The sequence below is a fragment of the Topomyia yanbarensis genome, chromosome 2 (genome assembly GCF_030247195.1).
Source record: "Topomyia yanbarensis strain Yona2022 chromosome 2, ASM3024719v1, whole genome shotgun sequence".
NCBI classification, from domain to species: Eukaryota; Metazoa; Arthropoda; class Insecta; order Diptera; family Culicidae; genus Topomyia; species Topomyia yanbarensis.
Window position 1 is genome coordinate 124194961 of NC_080671.1, and position 20186 is coordinate 124215146.

General features: G+C 37.0%; 1 protein-coding gene across 1 annotated transcript in view; it reads left to right on the forward strand.

Annotated features, from left to right (window-relative positions):
* Positions 1–20186, forward strand: part of LOC131680735 (netrin receptor unc-5-like) — a 1096742-nt gene that overhangs the window by 647083 nt on the left and 429473 nt on the right. Inside the window, exon 5 of the mRNA XM_058961442.1 lies at positions 199–415. Coding sequence (XP_058817425.1) covers positions 199–415 — 217 coding nt within the window. The remainder of the gene's footprint in view (positions 1–198; positions 416–20186) is intronic.

Below are 20186 nucleotides of genomic sequence, written 5' to 3' on the forward strand. Positions count from 1 at the left end.
TTACATGAAAGTATACTGTCATGTTCCCGAACGGCATATGTACATGCACTCACTTTCCGACACTAATCAAACATAACCCACACTGTCCGGGCAAATATTTAAATCTCATTAGTTCCACCGCTAATTTCTAATTACACCGTTCTCCACTTTTGCTTGTTCTTCTCCCTTTTTGCTCCGGCGGACGATTCATCCGGGCAGATCTCGTTCAAGTGCAGCGGTGGCAACAAGCCCCCACTGACGACGCTGGAGACGCACGTGGACCCCCATACCGGGGTTCAGCTGCAGGAAGCCACCACCACCATCACCCGCGAGCTGGTCGACGAGTTCTTCGGTCGGGGTCCGTTCAAGTGCGACTGCCACGCCAGATCGTCGCGAGGTGTCGTTCGGACCCAGCCGGCCACCATCCAAGTCGCATGTAAGTGTTAATTACCAAAGTGTAGTTGTTAGCTTTGTACCTATTTAGCACGGCCGTACTGCAGAATCACCAGAGAATGGTGGATGGGGTGGGGTGAGTTTGGCAGGAGAGGTTTTTCTTCCTTTCTGAGCTGTAACGGGCATTTGTTTGCCTACGCTCTTGGGGAGTTAATTTACTGACGCTACTTTTTTTCCTGCGCTTATTAGCTATGGTGATTTCGACGGTGGACTGGAGGTGGGAAATGATTGGAAATAACTGATGACTGTTTGTTTGGTGCTTTGTTTGAACTTGTTAGGTTCAGCAATAATTGCCCTGATTCAGATAAGAAATTTTTGTGTAATCTCAAACTGGTTGTCGTTGTTATTGTTTTCTTTAAATGGAGTTAACGTGGAATAGCGGGTTTAAAATAAATGTTTGTCATGAATCGAACCAAATATTTGATGATAACAAAAACACTTCGTTTTGTTAATAAAACGAGTTTTCGTATTGTGCATGGGATTTGTTATTCATGCAAAACACGAATCTAGTTCGATATTGATTCTATATTATTACAAAATTGATGGATTAAACATTGGTCCGACACTTGGTCAGATGTTTGTCTCAAATATCAGGCTATAACCTATAATGTACAAATTTAAATCGACGAACGCATTCAAAAATTTAATTTGTTTTTTCCTTCTATTTACGTTTTAGTCCTGAGCGTGTTGAACAGCGATAGCATGTAATTTTTTCCATCATCATTTGACGTCTGCGATCTTTTTAAATTGGGAGTACCAAGTCTTAATCAGTGTATTACTCATACTTAATTCTGTTACAGTGGTCTAGTTAGTACCGAGATAAGGAGCTGGTCTCATACGCTGGACATCATATGACTGAATCTCGACTAAAAAGTGTTCTTAGCAGGAATCAGTAGTTCTTAGTAGGAATCAGTAGTACTTAGTACAGTGGCTTGAACACCGGTTGGATTCGAACACTCACGGATCCTTTATCAAAAGACACCACAGTAGTTTTTTGTGGAACTATCTAAATTTTTCCTTAGGCAATGACAAGACTGTGAAAATGGTGAATCGATTAAATAAGTACTAGTAAAATACTAGAATAATCTCTTAGAATGGTCATGTAATCTTTGACATTTTATTTGAATGTGCATTTCGCACTGCGAAAAACTTAAATCATCTCCGTCAATAACAGTGCTAATCCTAAACTTCAGAGCCTTTAGTACTGAGCTTTTAACGACTATCGCGGGTATTGTAGTCTCTTGACAGATTGGTCGAGGAGGGGAATGTAAAATTGCAGCAAATGGGTTCAAAAGATATAAACCTCCACGGCAGTATCATTCTGGGAGGTTATTTAAATATTGTTTTTGTAATTTAAAAACCAATAGAACGATCCAGCTGAAATATCAATTTGGGAGGATTTGAATTGATGAACAGCTTAAGTAGTATTAATCTGCTTATATTGGATGCAGAAAATATGCCAACATTTGCACGACATAGAAGAAGCGACGTGTTAGATCTAATTCTCTGCTCCGAGAGTAATACACATTAGTTGACGGATTTCGCTGACGCCTAAAGAGCTCAAACCTTGGTTATTTGATTGAAAATAAATTTCCTTTCACTCGAACATACTTTGATATGGTCGTTAGGACTACAATCTTGCTCGTGGTACCATCGTACGAAATACTCATTCACTTCTGGCTGTGCGATCTTTTAGGAGTCCTACCAGAATATTAAACGCTTTTTAGAATGTTTTGGATCTCGGACTTTAGCACGAAGAATCGTAGCGACTAAACGTATGTATTTATTCAAATTTTGGCTTCGGATTTGAACACTTTGAACACAGTTTCGCAACTGAATATATACAAATTTAAAAGTAAGAATCAAAACCGTAACCCTTAATTTATTGGACAATAGTTGCGCTCATGGAACAGAATCATATTGCCTTCATTTCCATCAGGAAAAGGAAAAGGATATTTTTATTTTTCGATGATTGTCGATCTTCTCTGAAAATTATCTCTTTTTCAGTTCGATTTATATCGAATAATATAGCCTCGATTAGAAAAATAAGGACATCAACTGTGAAAATACTTCAGGTTTTCTTTCTATAACGATAACAAATGAGAAGACATTTTACGGCACAAAACCTTCGAACAATATCGGAACGTGCCAGTTGAGCTGTTATTGTTTTGTACAATTCGTTTATTTAACACTGCTCAATGCATGAACTTGACGGTACCGTGTGTTATTTATATATTAAAAACAAATAAATAATAGGGAAATAATAGTATGTGTTGGAGCCTTAATTTTTGTTTTGGTTGTTTCTCGGGCGCACAGTTTTTCATAGTGCGCAGATAGTTCACTGGCGCTATCAGATGTACCCGGAGACAGATTGTGCAGTCGTACTTGCCGTCGTTTTATCAGCAAGCGATTCAAAAATTCATGAAATTATGGTTATATATATAGCTATGATTGTGAATTTATTCCACTAGAAAACTAATGAAAACGACCTGAAAAGGGGAACATCTCGAAAAACGTGAAAATACCCATACATGAGTAAAGCTGTTCCGGGTAGAGCCGTCAATATGGAGCACCTAAATGACTCACTTAAATGGTGTGAAGCTATAAATATAAGTCACAGTGCCGTTCATTGTTTGCTAGTCGATTGAGTTTGTGGTGTCTGCACATCATCACTAGGGATTTTTTTTAATTAATCGGTAGTAGCTAATCGATTATTTTTTACATCACTAGTAATCATAATCGATTAATGAAGTAATCGAATAATTGAAATAATCAATTATGTAGTTTTAAAGTTCTGCGGATAGTTTTTAGCAAAGTTGCAGAGAATAGACGTCAATCTCGAACATTAAATATGTGTAAAAATTACCTGTTTATTCGAATGTGATTGAGAACAGAATTTTAGAGAACTGACAGTTGATCACATAGATATCAAAATAGCTTCCTGCTGATATGGTAGTGCTAGTGTTTTATCTGACTTTTTTACAAGTATGATAAACATACAAGCCCGAACATGAATGTCTGTTCTCTGAGAATAGGTTCTTGAATAACGTTGCTGTTGACATTTTGATGACCGTTTATTTCGATATAGAATAGAAATTTAAGGTAACTCTGATGACGGCATCTTAATCTTCTACCAGGTTAAATTTCATAAAGAATCACGAAAAGATAAGTTTTTTTATCTCTTCGGAATATATGAGCTCTTTGTCAAATATCCCAAAACTTATCATGGATCTAGTGTCTGCTGGAGTGGTGCATATAATGAATCTGAAGTTTTCCATCTCTACATACCGTTTCGTGCTGGTCCTATAGACTTATCCAGCTGCGTTGGTATTGTTCCGTTTTGACGTTTGAATTGAGAGAGAAACAAATTGTTTACACGACGAATTGGGAGAAAAATAAATCTCTTCTGGGGTTAAGGGGAGGACGGTAGTATAAAAATGCGAGATCTCAGAGTGCGTACTTTAAACGTCAGATATCGCAATTATACCCCGATTTTCGCATAACGAAATGTGCTCTGATAGAGGACTGGTGTGCTACGAGATCAGTGAACGGTATGTCCATACGAGAGCTGCAAATTTTCAACAGTTTGTTTTGAATTTGAAGATGGAAAAAATCTCAAATCATGCCCTACTATGTTAAATTATCAGTTGTTCGTTTCCATTATTCATTCAAACAGCCGACCTGATCAATCATTTTCCAGGCATTTTCAGTTTCATTGACCCTGTGAATATCTCTTTACTGGTGTATTGACTAGGTTTTTCAAGCAAAACTACTCTGAACATAGTTCTTACTGTAGTATATAAGCTTGAAAACGCAAAACATGTCGAAATTTAACCTAAACTGGCCTCTACAGAGCAGATGACAGCTTTGGTTGGTGAATGAAAAAGCATTAATTTAAAATGAAGACGTACGATTCAGTTATGAAAATCCCGCCAACTTGAAAGTGAACGATTGAGGAAGGCTTTGAATTTGAATCATGGTTGGGTTTGATTGAACTGAAAGTTGGAATTTGAAAATGAAAATTTGCACCACTGGTCCATACTCGTTCAGCAAGTGATCAAAACATCGTACAAAATCTTTGAAGAACGAACCTGGTGCGAATGACAATGTTCAGTACGAAATCCAGCTGTTGCTATAAGCTTTTCCAACGGATCTATTAAAAGTATGCATAGATATGATAAAAAATGTATAGTTTATACAAACGTTAAATTTATGGTGTTTTTAGAAGGAATTCAAATCCGTTCTAATTGTTTAAATTCAATAGTAACAATTTGCAACACAATATGGATAGTCCGTCAATTTAAAAAAAAACAGTAATCGATGCTAATTGTTCGATTAAATATTGTTCGATTAGTTTCCATAATAATCGATTAGTGCGATTGATCGGGTATCCCTAATCATCTAATCAGAGTACCGTAAACCGGGGTGACTTTGATCATCGGGGTGACTTTGATCACTCGAAACTTTTTTCGTAGATCGCTTATTTAGCCAGAATAATCTACCGAATCATTTAAATTTGAAACGAGTTTAACTCTAAACTTAAAAAATATAGATTTGTTATTCTTTTTGAGTACATTGTTGGTTTTTTGGCACAAAAACTACAAAAAACCGAAATTTGACTTTACCTTATTTTTACGAAGGTTCGTAAAGTCTCAATTTTATTATAAAACAAATAAATCTCAGATTTTAGCAAGAGCAATAAAATCCAAGTGAGTTTTTATTTTTTCTTTGAAATGGCATGTATCAAATTTGCTTTTATGAGTTTGCTTATTTTAAAAACAATTTTTTGTGAAACTAGTTGGAAATTATTTCAAATTATTTTAAGCTAAAATAAGAAATTTATAATATTTTTTATATTCAATATTCCAACGTGTTAAAATGGATGGAATTATTTGTACATTGACAAACCACTGAAATAAAACCAATTTAGCAGTTTTAAATGTATCAGATTCTTTTATTCTAGTTGAACATAAATTATGCGAATTTTGGTCATTAACAGTATATTGAAACACTTTCTACAATACCAAGTAGCATCTATTTAACAATGAGTATCTTTTCAAAATTAGTTTAAACAAGCATTTGAATGGAAAACATTGACTTCAATAACTTAATGTGGGTGAACATGCAGGTTATCAAAGTCACCCCAGAATACGAAAACGGATGTCAACTTGAAATCATTTTTGAAAAAAAAACAGCCGTAAGTGGACAATTTTAGGTAAAACCATCGAATCTTGTTCTCCATACATCAGTACATGGTTTAAAAATATTATACCTAAAAAGTATGTTTTGTGTCTAAAAATATGTACGGTTTACCGGTTACCGGTAAAATTCAGAAACATTTTTAGATACATTTTTCGCAATTCCCTGTTGCTCCCAGTGACCTTACAGTAACATTCAGTTTTTCTTTTAAAACTTTCAATGTGAAATTTCTTCCTCGCTAGAAATGACTGTATGGAGCGACAACTTAAAGAATATGTAGTTTATTACACTGACGGTCATTTGTGGTAGAACCAAGCCGGTGCTGGTGTCTATTGTCGTGAAATGAGATTAGACCAATCTCATTCGCTTGATAGACGCTGCACCATATTTCAAACGAAAATCCATCCGATTTTGTGCGACTTACAAATGGCTTAGTTCAACAGGAAATTTGCGGTAAAAGCATATGTTTTTCCGCTGACAGTCAGTCTGTCTGTAAAGCGGATTCGGGATTGAAATTAAAAGTAATCGCATATTGAACTCGAATCGAAAAATTCAGCATTTTCAATGTTCTCTACCTTTTATAGGTACCCTGTAATTCCTGTATCGCTGGACATTAGGGTGACCATATCTGACGAGTAAAAACCCAGGACCAAGCAATTCTCACTCACTCACGCGAAAAGAAGCTTATCCGATGTACAACTTTTCCGAGAATATCAGTCGCAAAATTCTCCGTTTCCACAGATAGCGTGAGAATAATTTTCCTGATAAAATTTATGTAATTTTTTCCCTCTCGCCAGAGAAGTTGATTATATTTTAAAAATGTCGAAATTTACATAAAATTTTCAAGAAAAGTGATAAAGAAGTACAATAGACTTGTTTTTTCGTATTTTAGAATAGGGCTAGCAACGCAGAGAGCGCAAAAAGGATACCGTGATAAAGTCATTCGCTTATTCTCCGGCGGATTTAGGATTTATTTATCCGGAGAAATAATGCGTTGTATTTATCTAGAGAAGTTGTGTGAGTGCCAATAACTTTTCGTGTGAAAATGTGAGCTTTTAGCCTGCCCAGGACAGTTGACTCTCCCCTGTTAACACGTGGTCGAATATGGGTGAAATTCTCCTCAGATTTTCGGCAGTCATAAAACATTACAGAGCTCTGCCAAAATGTCTTTAGAAAATTTGATCATCTAAAACGTCTTCGAATTTTCAGAAACGCTGTTCTTGTCACAGCACAATCAGCGAAGGTTTTAAGCTGTTGGAGAAATCTGCAATCCTCAATTGAGCAGATAAGATGAAATATTTTGAGATCGTCAACGAAAGACTAGCACGAAACTATACATTGAAGTAAAGTAAAAATATCATTGGTCCCAAATAGGTTCCCTTTTGTTATTTCTGATGTAGAAGTAAATGTCTGTGCCCGGAAATCTCCATTGACAACTATTACTTCACGGTCTGTAAGTAAAAATCGAAGCCATTTAAAAAACTATCGCGATTGTTATATCGTGGTTCACTCTATCAAAAACAGCAGATACGTTTGTGTAAATACAGGGTGACTGATATGAGCTGTTATTTATTTAGAAGGCTATAATTTTTTTTAAACATTTATGTTCCTTCAAGTGGAAAACAATCAGAATCCGCTTACTCGATTCGATATTTGCTTTGGTTATAGCCTTATAGGCCCAGTGTAGTAGTAACGAGCTATGGGCTTTATCAGTAATATATCAGCAGAATAGAATTTCAATTTTTTTATTTTAAAACTACATGTTTTGATATTTAAATTTTTATTTTGAAGACCACAAAAAATATTGGCGACCTTGAAGCGTCATTGTGGCCAGTTAGGTAATCTGTAACCAGAAATATCATTTTTACGTTGGCTTTCTTTTCATTTTGCAAATTTTTGAATTTATGTAACGATTTGTCAAAGTTCTGAATTTTTAGGTCATTTTTTGACACAGAACATAATTTGAAATATATTCCCCAGAAAAGCTCAAATTCGAGCCTCGAGAATGGAATACTGCCTTAAATGAACACAAATCACGACAGTAAAGTAGTAGTTATTTGTCTTCCATTCTTCAATCCATACTAGACACTTAGAGGTATATGCAGGTATCACTTAGGAACGACATGCAGATTTTCCATACATATTAACCCATTCATGCCCATGTTGTTTGTGGACAACAACGTTTTTAAGCAGCTATAACTTTTGATTGAGGCAAGATTGGCTCACAAAAACAAGTAAGGCTAATAAATGTGACTATTGTCTTTTATTTGAGTACTAACAGTTACAAGGATCAGCTCTAGAACTGAAGTTATTGCAGTTAGTCTGATTGCATTCCATAGGAGCAGTGCTGCCAGGGACAGTTTACGTTCACCACGAAAAATGAATTTTTTATATATATTTCATGCACTAGAAAAAAGTTGGGCATGAAAGGGTTAAATGGAAGTTATTGTATAACACAAATTTGAGACGATGACTAACTCACATATGGCAAAGATATGAATTTTTCTCTTTGCGAAAGCTGTGAAAATGGACACTTACTCGTTGAGTACAGTCGGACTTGTTACCTACATGATTCTTTGCAAAACTCGCCAACGACGAATTTGAAATCGCTTTTTGCAGTCTTACTGCTTGATGAGAAAATTTTTCACTACTGACTGTGGCAGGAAGTGCACAGAATTGTGCGCCATTGATTGTAGAACCGACAGAACCAATTTCAGCAAAATGAGAATATCGAGAGTAAATGCGAGCAGTCCGTTTTACTGAAGTTTTATTTCAATTTAGTGTACTAAAAAGAAGAAAAATTAGGGGAAAATCTGCTTAAATGTGAGATGTTGTTCTAAGGCAAGCGACACCTTCAACATACTTCAGAACTGGTGTTAAACATATCAAAGTGGACCAACATTTATTTTCCCTTTCTTGACTTTTTCAAACAAAAAATATTCGAGTACCTACCGGTATTTTACTGATACAACTGGTACCGAGGGTTTCAGTATCTTGGTCAGACCTCTACATGCCAGCTCTGTAACCAGATGGCCCAGTGTGGAAATACATGCGCCGAAGCAGCTAAAGAGTACTGATTTAGTACAATCAATACTAACAAACATTGGGACGGGCATAGCGTAGTTGGTAAATCGATTGGCTTGTACGCAGCTCACCTGGGTTCGATTCCCAACCCCGCACATAGGGTTAGATATTTTTCCGAAAGAGATTTCTCTAACCCGAAAAGCGGTGAATGACCCTAAGGTTAATAATTAAAATAAAAAAAAACTAACAGACATCTATAGCTGCTGTTACACTACAGAGAGCTGTTCAATCAATAACTTCATCGCATAGTATATCGAAACCGACAGCCAGCATATCAAACGAAGTGAAAAACAATAAAGTGGCAAAGACACAAAAATCACAATAAAACACACGACAGCGAAAAAAAAATTCCAGTACCTAAAGCGACTTGGACATATATGAGAGTGAAAGAGGTGGCATACTGAACGATCCACAAGTGGTGGTAGCAAATGATGAACCACCGAGAAAAAAGATCTTCACACACTGTCGCAAACTGTTGTTAAAGATAGAGCTTAGCACTAATTCTTTTCCATTTATTTTTTTGTGAATAAAAGTACTTCGTAGCTCAGATATGCTCACTCAGCGAACCACTTTAAATAAAAGAAACAAAACAAAATATGAGCTAGACAACGACGCAAGTAGTTGTTTGCTCTGACTTTGTACATCTACAATATCTTTTGGTTCAGTATTTTTTGGTTCAGTAACCACACTCAACCAAAGAGTGATTAAGGTTATACTACCCAGACACTTGTTCCATTTAGAACCTAAATAAGTCATCCAACCGGCCTCAAGCTTATCACTCATGTACAAAACCTTGTAATCACACTCTATCCCGACAGTAAAACACAAAAACACATTTTTCATTCTTCCTAATGACAGACCTTGTTTGATCTACCGATAGCGACGTAAGTAATCTACATTTCCCCGATAACCCCCTAACAAAATTAGGTTCTATTCGTCGAAAGCACGCGACACACCTAGCAGCCGGATCCCACGACACCGGTATGCACCGTGGCGCCACATTTATCAACCTACTGGAAAGAAGGGCAGTTGTTGTTAGCCACCTTACACCATCACAGTACACATTGTCCTTAAGTCAGCGCAAAGGTTGTTTATCTATGGCGACTGATATAGTAGTAATTAAGTTCCCGGGGCAGGAATCCCGGCTGCCGACCAGCAGACTCAAGCTTGTACGTCTCTCTCTGTCTCTGTCTCTGCATGGAGATTGAGGGACCCTAAATTAGTTTTTTATGATCTTCCAGTGAGCAACCTCTCCACGGGCTCATGGCGATGCAATCCAACAAAGCAACGCAACGGCATAAACCACGCGGAGCCAAGCGACAAAACGGACCAACTATAATATTTGTTATTCAAATTATCCACAAATAATGATAATACACCCAATAACATAAATAATAAAAGTGCCACGGAGCAAACTCCCCGAGTTCGTCGTTCGTGGCGAACAAGGGGCTCGATTGTTGCCTCGCTGCGGTTAATTTGATGCCCTCGGTTGATGGCCGCTGCGGGTTAGTTGGTTAACCATTTCACAAAACGACGCGACAACGACGGCGACGATCTTAAGGGGCACAAATGATGTGGAGTCGCTGTGAACACAGGAAAAGATGTCGTGTCGTGTCGTGTTTTAATAGTTTCGACGGACGGATGGAAGAGCATCGCCGTAACCCTTGAGCTAGCGAAGGAGGTGAAAAATTTGACTGCCTTTCATTTGTTAATTTCAATAAATTATCGCCGTTTCACCTTTGCCTGCTCGCTCGCTCGCTGTGTGAAAGATCACCAGATTTGGTTTTCGTGTGTGACCTTTGGATTGTGATCGCGTCGACGCGCCGATTGCTGTTTGGTTGGGTGCTGGTGGACGAACGGAATGGTTACATATTGTTTGGGTCAAATTTAGTAGTAAACTAGTCAAACATATTTTGATGTAAACTCCTACTCATTCAAAGCCAGGTAAAATCGTCGCACTTCCTATCTTATTGTAGCTATAGAACTGGCAACCAATCCATTTTAAAATACTTCATCCATCAAAGGCCCGGAGTCTATTCATTGCCAGATTATATTCCATTCAATAGACTGCACAAAGCTCACATACGAGTCAATCTACCCAAAGACCCAGTGAATGTACCGTTCCAATCGGCTAAAACCCATCAAAGCATCAATCCCATAAATTTCCTCTTTTCCGATTATTCCCCCCTGCTCGCTAACTGACCGGTTTTGTTGACCAGCTTTTCTTTGATTGCTGTACCTACCGGACGAAGCAAAATTCTGGAAAACACTTTTTTTGCATCAATAGAGACATATGTACAAGTACACACATATTGAAGCGGATGTTGCGAAACCGGCATAACGGCGCTCGCAACATCCCTCGTCCCGCCAGTAAACACGGTGTGGCAAAAAGTCGAGGAAAAATTTTAATGCATTCCAGGCGAACTTTGCAACTCTGCGGAGAGATAAAGAGACCGACTGCCAATGGACCTCTCTAGCTACCACCAACCATCCGTGCGCTGCTTTGGTGCGGAAAAGTATGTGCCAAATAAAACTGCCCCACTAACAAACAGCAGCAGCATCCGAACGCTTCGAGTTCGAGGGGGCCTAAAGGGAAAATCTTCGCAGGGAAATAGTCGGTCTACATTACCTATGTACGAATGTTGAAGTATCGAGATATTTACGGTGCTATTGAATTTTATTAATATGTTCAGGCGAAAGAGGGCGCACGCTCAATAAAATGAACATTTACGCGGAGCGGCAACGTGAAACAAACTTCAACTTTTACAACATCTCGTAAGAATGTGTAAATAACTGCAGCAACATAAATAAACCCGCACCCCGTTCCCTGGCATCCATCGACCCGGTTGGCAGGTCAGTTTAGGAAATCGCATATGAGGTCTCTCTTTAATGGGTACAACTAGTACCGGGAAAAGTGCGCGGTCATTCCGCTAGTGAACAGTTTCCCAGCTTGTCTGCGCGATTAATCGGCGTGTGAAAAGTGCAATTGCGACGTTGCTACTTGCCAGGAGCGCTTGGGGTAAAGGGTGATACGATCAAAAATTGATCAACTCCGACTTGACGCATTTTTTTCATCATGCATAAAAATCTGCGTTTCATTGTAATGATGTATGTGTGCAGCACCATGACTCCTGTTTTATTTTGACATTTGCTCTTCAGTTGTGAAAATGGCATCGAAGCAAGAGGAGCAACGAAGAAAAATTTTGCTCGAGCATCACGAAAATCCTGACTATTCGCACGCCAAGTTGTTAAAATTGTTAAATCAAGCCAAATCAACTGTCACGAACGTGATGAAAGTGGGAGTGTCGTCCACAATCGTGCGTCGAGCCAAAAATCGTGCCGAACTGTTGACTTACTAGAAAGTGGTGACTCTAAATCGTAATGATAAAACAAACAAGTTGGTCGAAGAACGATCGCGAAAGCTGTACATGAGGTTCTAACGAAGTTTGACTGAGTTGCACTGGATGGCGAAACCTACGTCAAAGCAGCCTTTAAACGGGCTCCGGGACAAGAATATTGTACGTCCAGAGCAAGAGGAAAAGTGGCAAAGATTTTCAAATACATTAAGTGGTCGAATGACGTAATGAAAAATTGCGTGTGGCAGGCGATTTATTCCTGTGGCTTGAACACTTACATTTTAACCAGAACCATAAAGCAGGCAATTTATGTGCAGGAGTGCCAGGAAAAAAGTCTGTTGCCTTTCCTCAAGAAACACAATTGTTCCGTTCTATTTTGGCCGGATTCGGTATCTTGCTATTACGAAAAAAGGGCGACGGAGTGGTATGCCGCGGACAACGTCCAGAGTGTGCCTAAGGACATTAATAGCCGTAAGCACAAAGCCGTACCAACAGTTTTTAAACCGGCCTAAAATATTTGGTTAGCTTTAATCAAACGATGCTGTCATTTATATGGCTGCGTTCTGATCTGCGTTACACGTCAATGTAAAAAACAACAAATTCAAGTTAAAGAAAATGAGTAAATTAGACAACATGGTGAATTGTTTTTCTTTCCGATATTTTCGTGCAGTAATATAGCTTTTCTTCGTCAAATGTCTCGTTCTATAGCGTTTGAGTACAATTTTTGTCAACTTGTAGCCGATATGTTTCTGAACTTAGAACTTTAACGTGTTGGATAGTTGAAAGTTGGCCGATGATGTACAGCACTTTGTAATGACATAATATTAAATGCACAAAAGAAAATAAATTGGTATACATATGCATGTTTTTATTCAGTTTGAATAGGCGCTCGTCGAGTTAAAGGAGTGTTTGTAATTGGTGCCATGATAGTTATTTCTCGACAAACATATTACGGGTTAAAAGCCAACTGTCAAAATTCTCTTTGAAAGGAAATTCAGGACAAAACGTTACTGGATAAACACAGTTCATAGCAGTCACACACTTAAAATCTATTACCTACCAGTAGGTAATTTTAATTTGCTGTCCTTATTTCACGGCCGGAAAACAAGGGAGAGGAAATGATTTTTTTACTCAAAATTAATGGGATGAAGTTTGGTCGGCTTTGGGGAATATCTCATTATTTTGGGTAAATTTGGACTCCCTCTCTCTTTCTTTTTTCGTTGGAGGAAGTAGGATGCGCAGATTTAAGATTACCTACTGCTAGGAAATGCAAGTTTTCTGTGTAATGCGGATAAATATACACGGTAAAAAAAACTTTACCCATTGTATTCAAATTGCCCATTCTCCGAAATTATTCGAGCTGTCAAAAAATGGGTATTTTTTGCTACTAACAATGAGTGCTTTTTATCCATTTCACAACTACTCGATGAGGTAATGTCCATTGACATTTTAATCTTAATAATGAGTGAAAAATCACTAAGAATTATTTTAAGCGAGTTAACCTGCAAACTGAGGTTCGTAGCGGAACCTGCAAATTATCGGCCTGCATCTGAATCCGTGGCGGAAACGGAACATTTCGGCAACGCTCATAAAACTACGGCTGTTTAGACTACTGAGGATGTTGCAAATATGCGCCAGTTCGGCATTTTTAGAGCAGCCAAAAGATCCAGCCATCAAAAATATATCCAGTTGGCGATTTTATTTTGTTAAGTAGTTAAGGAGACAATAATGTTAAATGAATGTTGATTTATGTTTTTTTTAATTTAGAAATAATTCTATTGGCAGTATTGGCACGATTTTCAAGAATGGATATTTTTTACGCATTTTGTTGTAACAATTCTACGAAAAATAGTGGGTAAAACATACCCAGGTTTACGTACAAGATCTGTATTCATTTATGGATACGGACTCTTTACCCAGTTAATGGGCTATTCCACTTTTATTGAAAATGCATTAATTAGTGCTTTATTTTATCAGTGTAGTTCGTCAGTGCTTGTCTTTTTTACCTAATAAACTGGCTTATTTATTGCCATCTTTATTGCGAGCAAAGAGAGCCATATTTATCCAGAAGAAAACCGAAGAGAGGATTGAAAATAAAGAAATGTATGCAAGAGAAGCATGACAAATTTTTGCATATTTTTGTCTTCTTCCGGTAACATGATGCTGCCATTTGCATTGCTGCGTTCTGGTCAGCAATACACGGCAATGTTAAAAAACTGTACAGAGAAGTTAATTTAAAATTCACTGTTTATGCCATTTATTAGTCTATGTATTTATGTTCTTAAAACGATTTTGAAATTCTCGATTTAGCTTAAGGGGTTACACCACTGTAGAGCACGAAAAAATAGGCTTATTTCGAGACTTTTTTTATTGCTCAGTAAAAAGGTCAATCGACAGATTGTTGAATGGGATTTATAACATAAGTATTGAATCAAACAAAATAATTTCTTCGAGCAATTTCATCACAAGATGGCGGCTCTGTAGCTTTTTTAACTTATGCGTGTTTTTAAAAGGTGTCCACGGCCGTGATTTTTAACCTAGTGCCAAAAACTAAAGATTTCAGATTCCTTATGTCTATAGCGACGTACGTAGGATTATTTCGATATTTTAATTTTACGGGGAATGGCTTTTGAGTGAAAAAACGTCGAAAATGTCATAAATCTTTTGAAATATTTGTATCAGTCGTCCATGGAATAGAAATCTGACATTTTAGCCGGTTGGAGCTTATTATACCATGCTACCCACCTTCTCTACTATCCATGCATATGGAAGACCTACTTTGCTGAAAATGAAGTAATCCAAATTATCAGCACGATTACCCAATCAAACCCGAAATACCAAAATTCCAGTAATTTTAATTAATAAAAATTACAATTAGTTACTTTCTATAGTCTGCGATCAGTCTAATAATGAATTGTCCATTATAAATTTACAAATTGAATCTGATACTGGACGCAGACAGTGAATCTTCACGATCTCGACGAAATCCGGTGTAAATCATATCTCAAAATTTCTTGGACCAATCGTTTTGAATTTTGCATAGTTTTTCTTCTTCACATCATTGCCCAGGCTACAAGAGCTTTTTGCAAACTGCTTAATATTATTATTTTACAATAACATGTTAATCGTTGTTTTAGAAATAATCGGACTTCGATTTTAAATTGTTACGAAAAAATCGAAAATCGACCAAAGATAAAAGCTCCCTTAATTATTTGTGAAATGCTGTGAAAAACAACTGTGCAAATGTCTCAACGTTTGGTCCTAAGACAAGACATGACAATAGAGGGGGTCGTTTTTGTTCCAATTTTACGTCAGAATGTTCCATCTCCTGATTGGTTGATTCTGACTTTTTGCACCGTACGCAATGTTACTGCAGGGATAGCTAAATGATGTTTGACAGTGGTGATATATTTATAGAAAAATAATGTAATTACTTTTGACAAATAATATTATTATCGTTAAAAGAGTAAAAATGAATAAATGAATCTAAAATTTGTCAGAAAATAAAATGGCATAAAATAAATTAACAAGAATCCATTTTCATTTTAAAAAAATAGCAATACTGTTCGGAAGATTTCGGCAGAGTGGAAATCTGCGAAAAGAAGAATGTCGAATGAAAAACAAAAAGCCGATTGTCACGTCTTGTCTTAGGTTTGGTCCAGTAGATTTTGAATTATAGTGTATACCGCAAAACAAGTTTTCGATGTGGCGCCTGACTGAAAAGACAAACAATCTTTGTATCGAAAATACCTGCCGATAATATTTTACAAACCCCCCCTTAAGTTCCGACACGATTTAGGCGATTTTTCCGTATTCAACTTTTTGCTGTTCTATCATTAAAAATTAAACCAAAATTTGTACTTCAGCGGAAATGCAAATCGTTCAAGATATGCTAGAAAAGTATTAATTACGAAACAATATAAGCAAGCTCCGATAACATTTAAATAACGATCAAAATGAGAATATTTGTAGCAGCTTGTTTGCCGTCATATTTAAAAGTGTTATTTAGGCTATATGACATGGCTTCATTTACAATTTTTATTCAATCTTAGTTTTGAGCTCCTTCGAAAGCAGTAAAAAGATAAATAAACTTCCACTTGCTTATTGTGTTTCTTATAAGAAGATATAACTAGAAAAGGGTACAAATTGTGATTATATATTCTTGTTAATATAACTAAAAAATTGTGAGCAAACTAAACTTCACTCATCTTGATAGCCATAGGTAAACTAACAATTGAAAACAATTTTCATCTCTGAATCCAATTATAAAATGTCGTTCGACGGTTTGTTTCAAAATGATTCGACTTCTGCTAACCTGCAATATAACTCTTCGATGTGGCGTTTTGAAATGAGCGTTTAGCACCTTCTAGATATAGGACGATAAAGAATATTATTTTTTTTTTGTGCGGGATAAAACTTGCTTACTTGCCCTCATATGGTTTGTGTGCAACATGGGCCATGATAATGCAAATGAAGGTCAAAAAGTTGATTCAAATTATTGAGATGTATGCAAGAGGAACATGGCGGCCTTTTACACTGTTTTCGTTTGGTTTCAGGGTGCAGCCATTTCTACAATGACAGGTACTAACGTCTTAGGCCGGACTAAACTCAGGCCTAAAATCAAAGATAGTACCGCTATAACTGTCCCAACACGCCAGAGCTCCTCCAATGGAGATTATCGCGCCATCGTCAAGTGGAACCTAAAGAAGACACGAAAGAAAATTGTCAGCAAGATGCAGTTCATGGGAAACTGGCGTTCTTCGGCGAGAAAAGTGCGAAACATGATTTGTTTTTTTTTTACTAAAAAGTTTGACCGATTTTCACACATTGTTTTTTGACCAATTTTTGATCGTAACACCCTTTAAGTAGAGTGTTGATTAGCATGTTTTGCAACCTTCTGATTTCAGCTTCAGTTGGAGGCAATCGAGAATTTTGGTTCACATCGGCCGCAGTGATACCAGATCTGAGTACAATCAACTAAATATACCTTTCCATATAAATTAGTACGCTACGACATTTTTGTTGTAGATGCAAAATTCTACTGCCCTTGGTCTCCTGCACAAGTTACTTGGTTGTGTCACAGGGATGATGCCGAAATGACAAACGGAAGGCGCAGAGAAGCATGCAGTTTTGGACTGGCGCATATATTGATACTATCCAGGAAAATTTTCAATAGAGCCAAAGTAACAATGAGAGATTTGTTGGTTTCTTTTCTGTTAAAATCTCGGTCGTTTCTACGTTTGTCCCTTAACTATTTGTATTGGTGTGTTGCCCCGGCGTTTTTGATGACCTTGGGGTAGACTACAAGAGAAACATGAGTGTGTTCTGAAAGAACGATTGCTCGATAAAATTTTTACCTAATGAGTTCAATAGAGGAAAATATGGTAAGCTTCGATACTTCTGTAACCCGTCAATGCTACAATTTAGCACTGAATGGAAAATTACCAAACATTACACACCGTAGAGAGCAGTGTTTCGGGAAAGTGCAATGCTCCCCAATATCCCACGCCGTTCAAACTTACCAGTAACTTTTATTTGTAAACGGTAATACCAGTTTAATTAAGTGTCGAATTTCGCTTCACCGGCAAACCGCCAAGAATCCAAGAGTACCTGCCACTCTTGCTGTGGAAGATAAGCCGAACAAGCATTGCGTTCCACAGCTAATAACCAAAGAGAGTGGATAAGACATTATCATTGAACAGACCGAATAAACTTCATATATCAATAAATTATTAATTAATTTATTCTTCCTAGTATGATAAATGTGTAGAATTTTCAGGAAAAATACGAAAAGTTGGGGTATAAAGGTAGTCTAAATGTCAAATCATGTGATATTTCTGAACGTTACCGATAGCGAATCTATTTGTATTACGTGTCTAAGAATTTAATAGAAATTGATTGAAGAATAATAAAGATATATAGGGGGAGTGGGGATGGATTAACCGCTTTTTTGTTAATTGTTATATGTAATTTGTAATTTGTAAACAAAAGTAACGTGTTATCAAAATTATATGCATTTTTGTTAAGTATGTCAAATGGCTCAAGTATCCCAAGGATTATTCAAACCATAATAAATACATGTAGAACCATACGAAAAAAGTTCGTTCATTCTGTCTTTTGCACAAAAAAATAATTTCATTTGTGTGTTTGTAGTATAAAATCCATATCACAGTCGGGAATGATGCGGTAATGATGCTTCTTCTTCCTCGTCTTCTTTCCTAGTTTCTAGACTCACGTGGTTGAGCCTTTGGGAATCTGCGCGAAATTCTGGTGATTAACCTGGTAGAAACCTATACTTTCTGCCTGCCGATTGAGCATTATAGGTACATTCAGTGAGATCTCAGACTGATTTGATTCGTAGCCTCTGAAAGCAGTTTCTACACTGCTCAATCCGAATCTTATTTATAAGCAGTGAAAAAGTGTTTCTTGTTGTCCAAAATCAGCTTCCAATTACGTTTCTCGTCCTTTTTAGGTTTCGGACGTAACGACTCAAAGTAGGGAACGAGATATAATGTATCTAACCTGCTCGATCGTCCCTTCTCAAGATTGTCAATTAGCGCAAACTTCATAGTTACATTTATAGTTAAGCCTGTTTGCGTTTAGCGTGTATAGTAGGGTGACAATGATTTATATGAAAAAAAATTTCGCAACCTACACCCCCTAGCGTCGTTCCAAATCATGAAAAAATGACACTGCCCAAATTTGAGCGAAATCGGTTAATCCTAACCCCTCCCCCAAAGAGCTTAAAGTTTGTATGGGATTTTTGGCCAAAATGTATGGGGAAACACTCGCAGTTCACAAAATCGCCGCTAGAGGTTGCTGTAAACTTCCGATCACTGACCTAGGAAGGAGTTAAGCTTTTGAAGATATGCTGAACAAGTTTGTCGAAGACTGCAAGACAATCCAACCAACCGTTAAAGTGTTATTAAGGTTGAAAGTTGGATACTGCTGCTTAACATTCGCAAAGGGCGTACTCCGCTTATCTCATGTATATGAACCACGAGTGAAGGTGGGACAAAGTTAGGAAAAACTCATATATTTCTGAAACGATGAGAGATAGAAAGTTATGATGTTCCACAAAGTTGTAGAGGAATAAAAGGACTTTTCGGTTTCACTAGAAAGTTTCAGGATTTTTCCGCAAGATGGCGATAGTGAGCCAAGCAATTTAAAGGGAATACTCCTATCTGTACAACGGTAAAAGATGGAGCATTTGGATGTTCTACAAAGTTGTAGAGTAGCAAAAAATATTTTCTTTCCTCATTTGAGAAATGCAGAATTCTACCACATGGTGGCGCCAGTGATCAAAATTAATTCAAGGTAATACTCCTATCCATACAATGGTAAGAGATAGTGCAATCTGATGTTCTGCGAAGTTATACAGTATTTCAAAGGCTTTCGTGTCTCGTTATTAAAATTGGAATAAGCACGCATATATACTGTGTGTATGAAGCTTAAGGGGTACATACCTTTTTTATTTCTCAAAAAATCGAATTTTTTTATTACTTTATCTGAAAGTACAACTCCTTGAGAATTTTTTTCCAATTTTTTATAGATCCGAGAAATAGATCGAAAGTTACAGCGCTTCCAAGCGTGCTTCGTCTACCAAGCGCTAGTAATTTTAAACTCGATATCTCGAAAAATCGATTTAAAAAAAAATGGTTTTCCCGCGATCACGATTCCTGAAATACCACTCAACCGATTGTCTTCATTTTTTTTTTAAATTGATCGTAATTAATTTTTCTCATGCCTTAACAATTCCTTTTTATGCATAATTTTTTGTTTTGTAGATGAGAATTTTTTAATACAATTTTAAGAGCCTAAAACAGCGATTTATTAGGAAAAACGTTCACGAATGCAGGAAAAAGGTATTATTTATTCAAGTAATCGTTAAAGTACGGAAAATACTCATATACTAATGGAATTTTTGGAGTTTTGGGATATTAGTCGATCTATTGGTCTTCAGTCGTGATCACCATAAACCTCTTAAATAAAAAAGGGTTTCGGGGAAAAAGCCATAACTCCGCCAATTATTAATATATTTTTATAAACTTATGTTTGTGTATACCACTGAAAAATGTACTACCAAAATACTATAAGGTTGACGTAATGAAATCA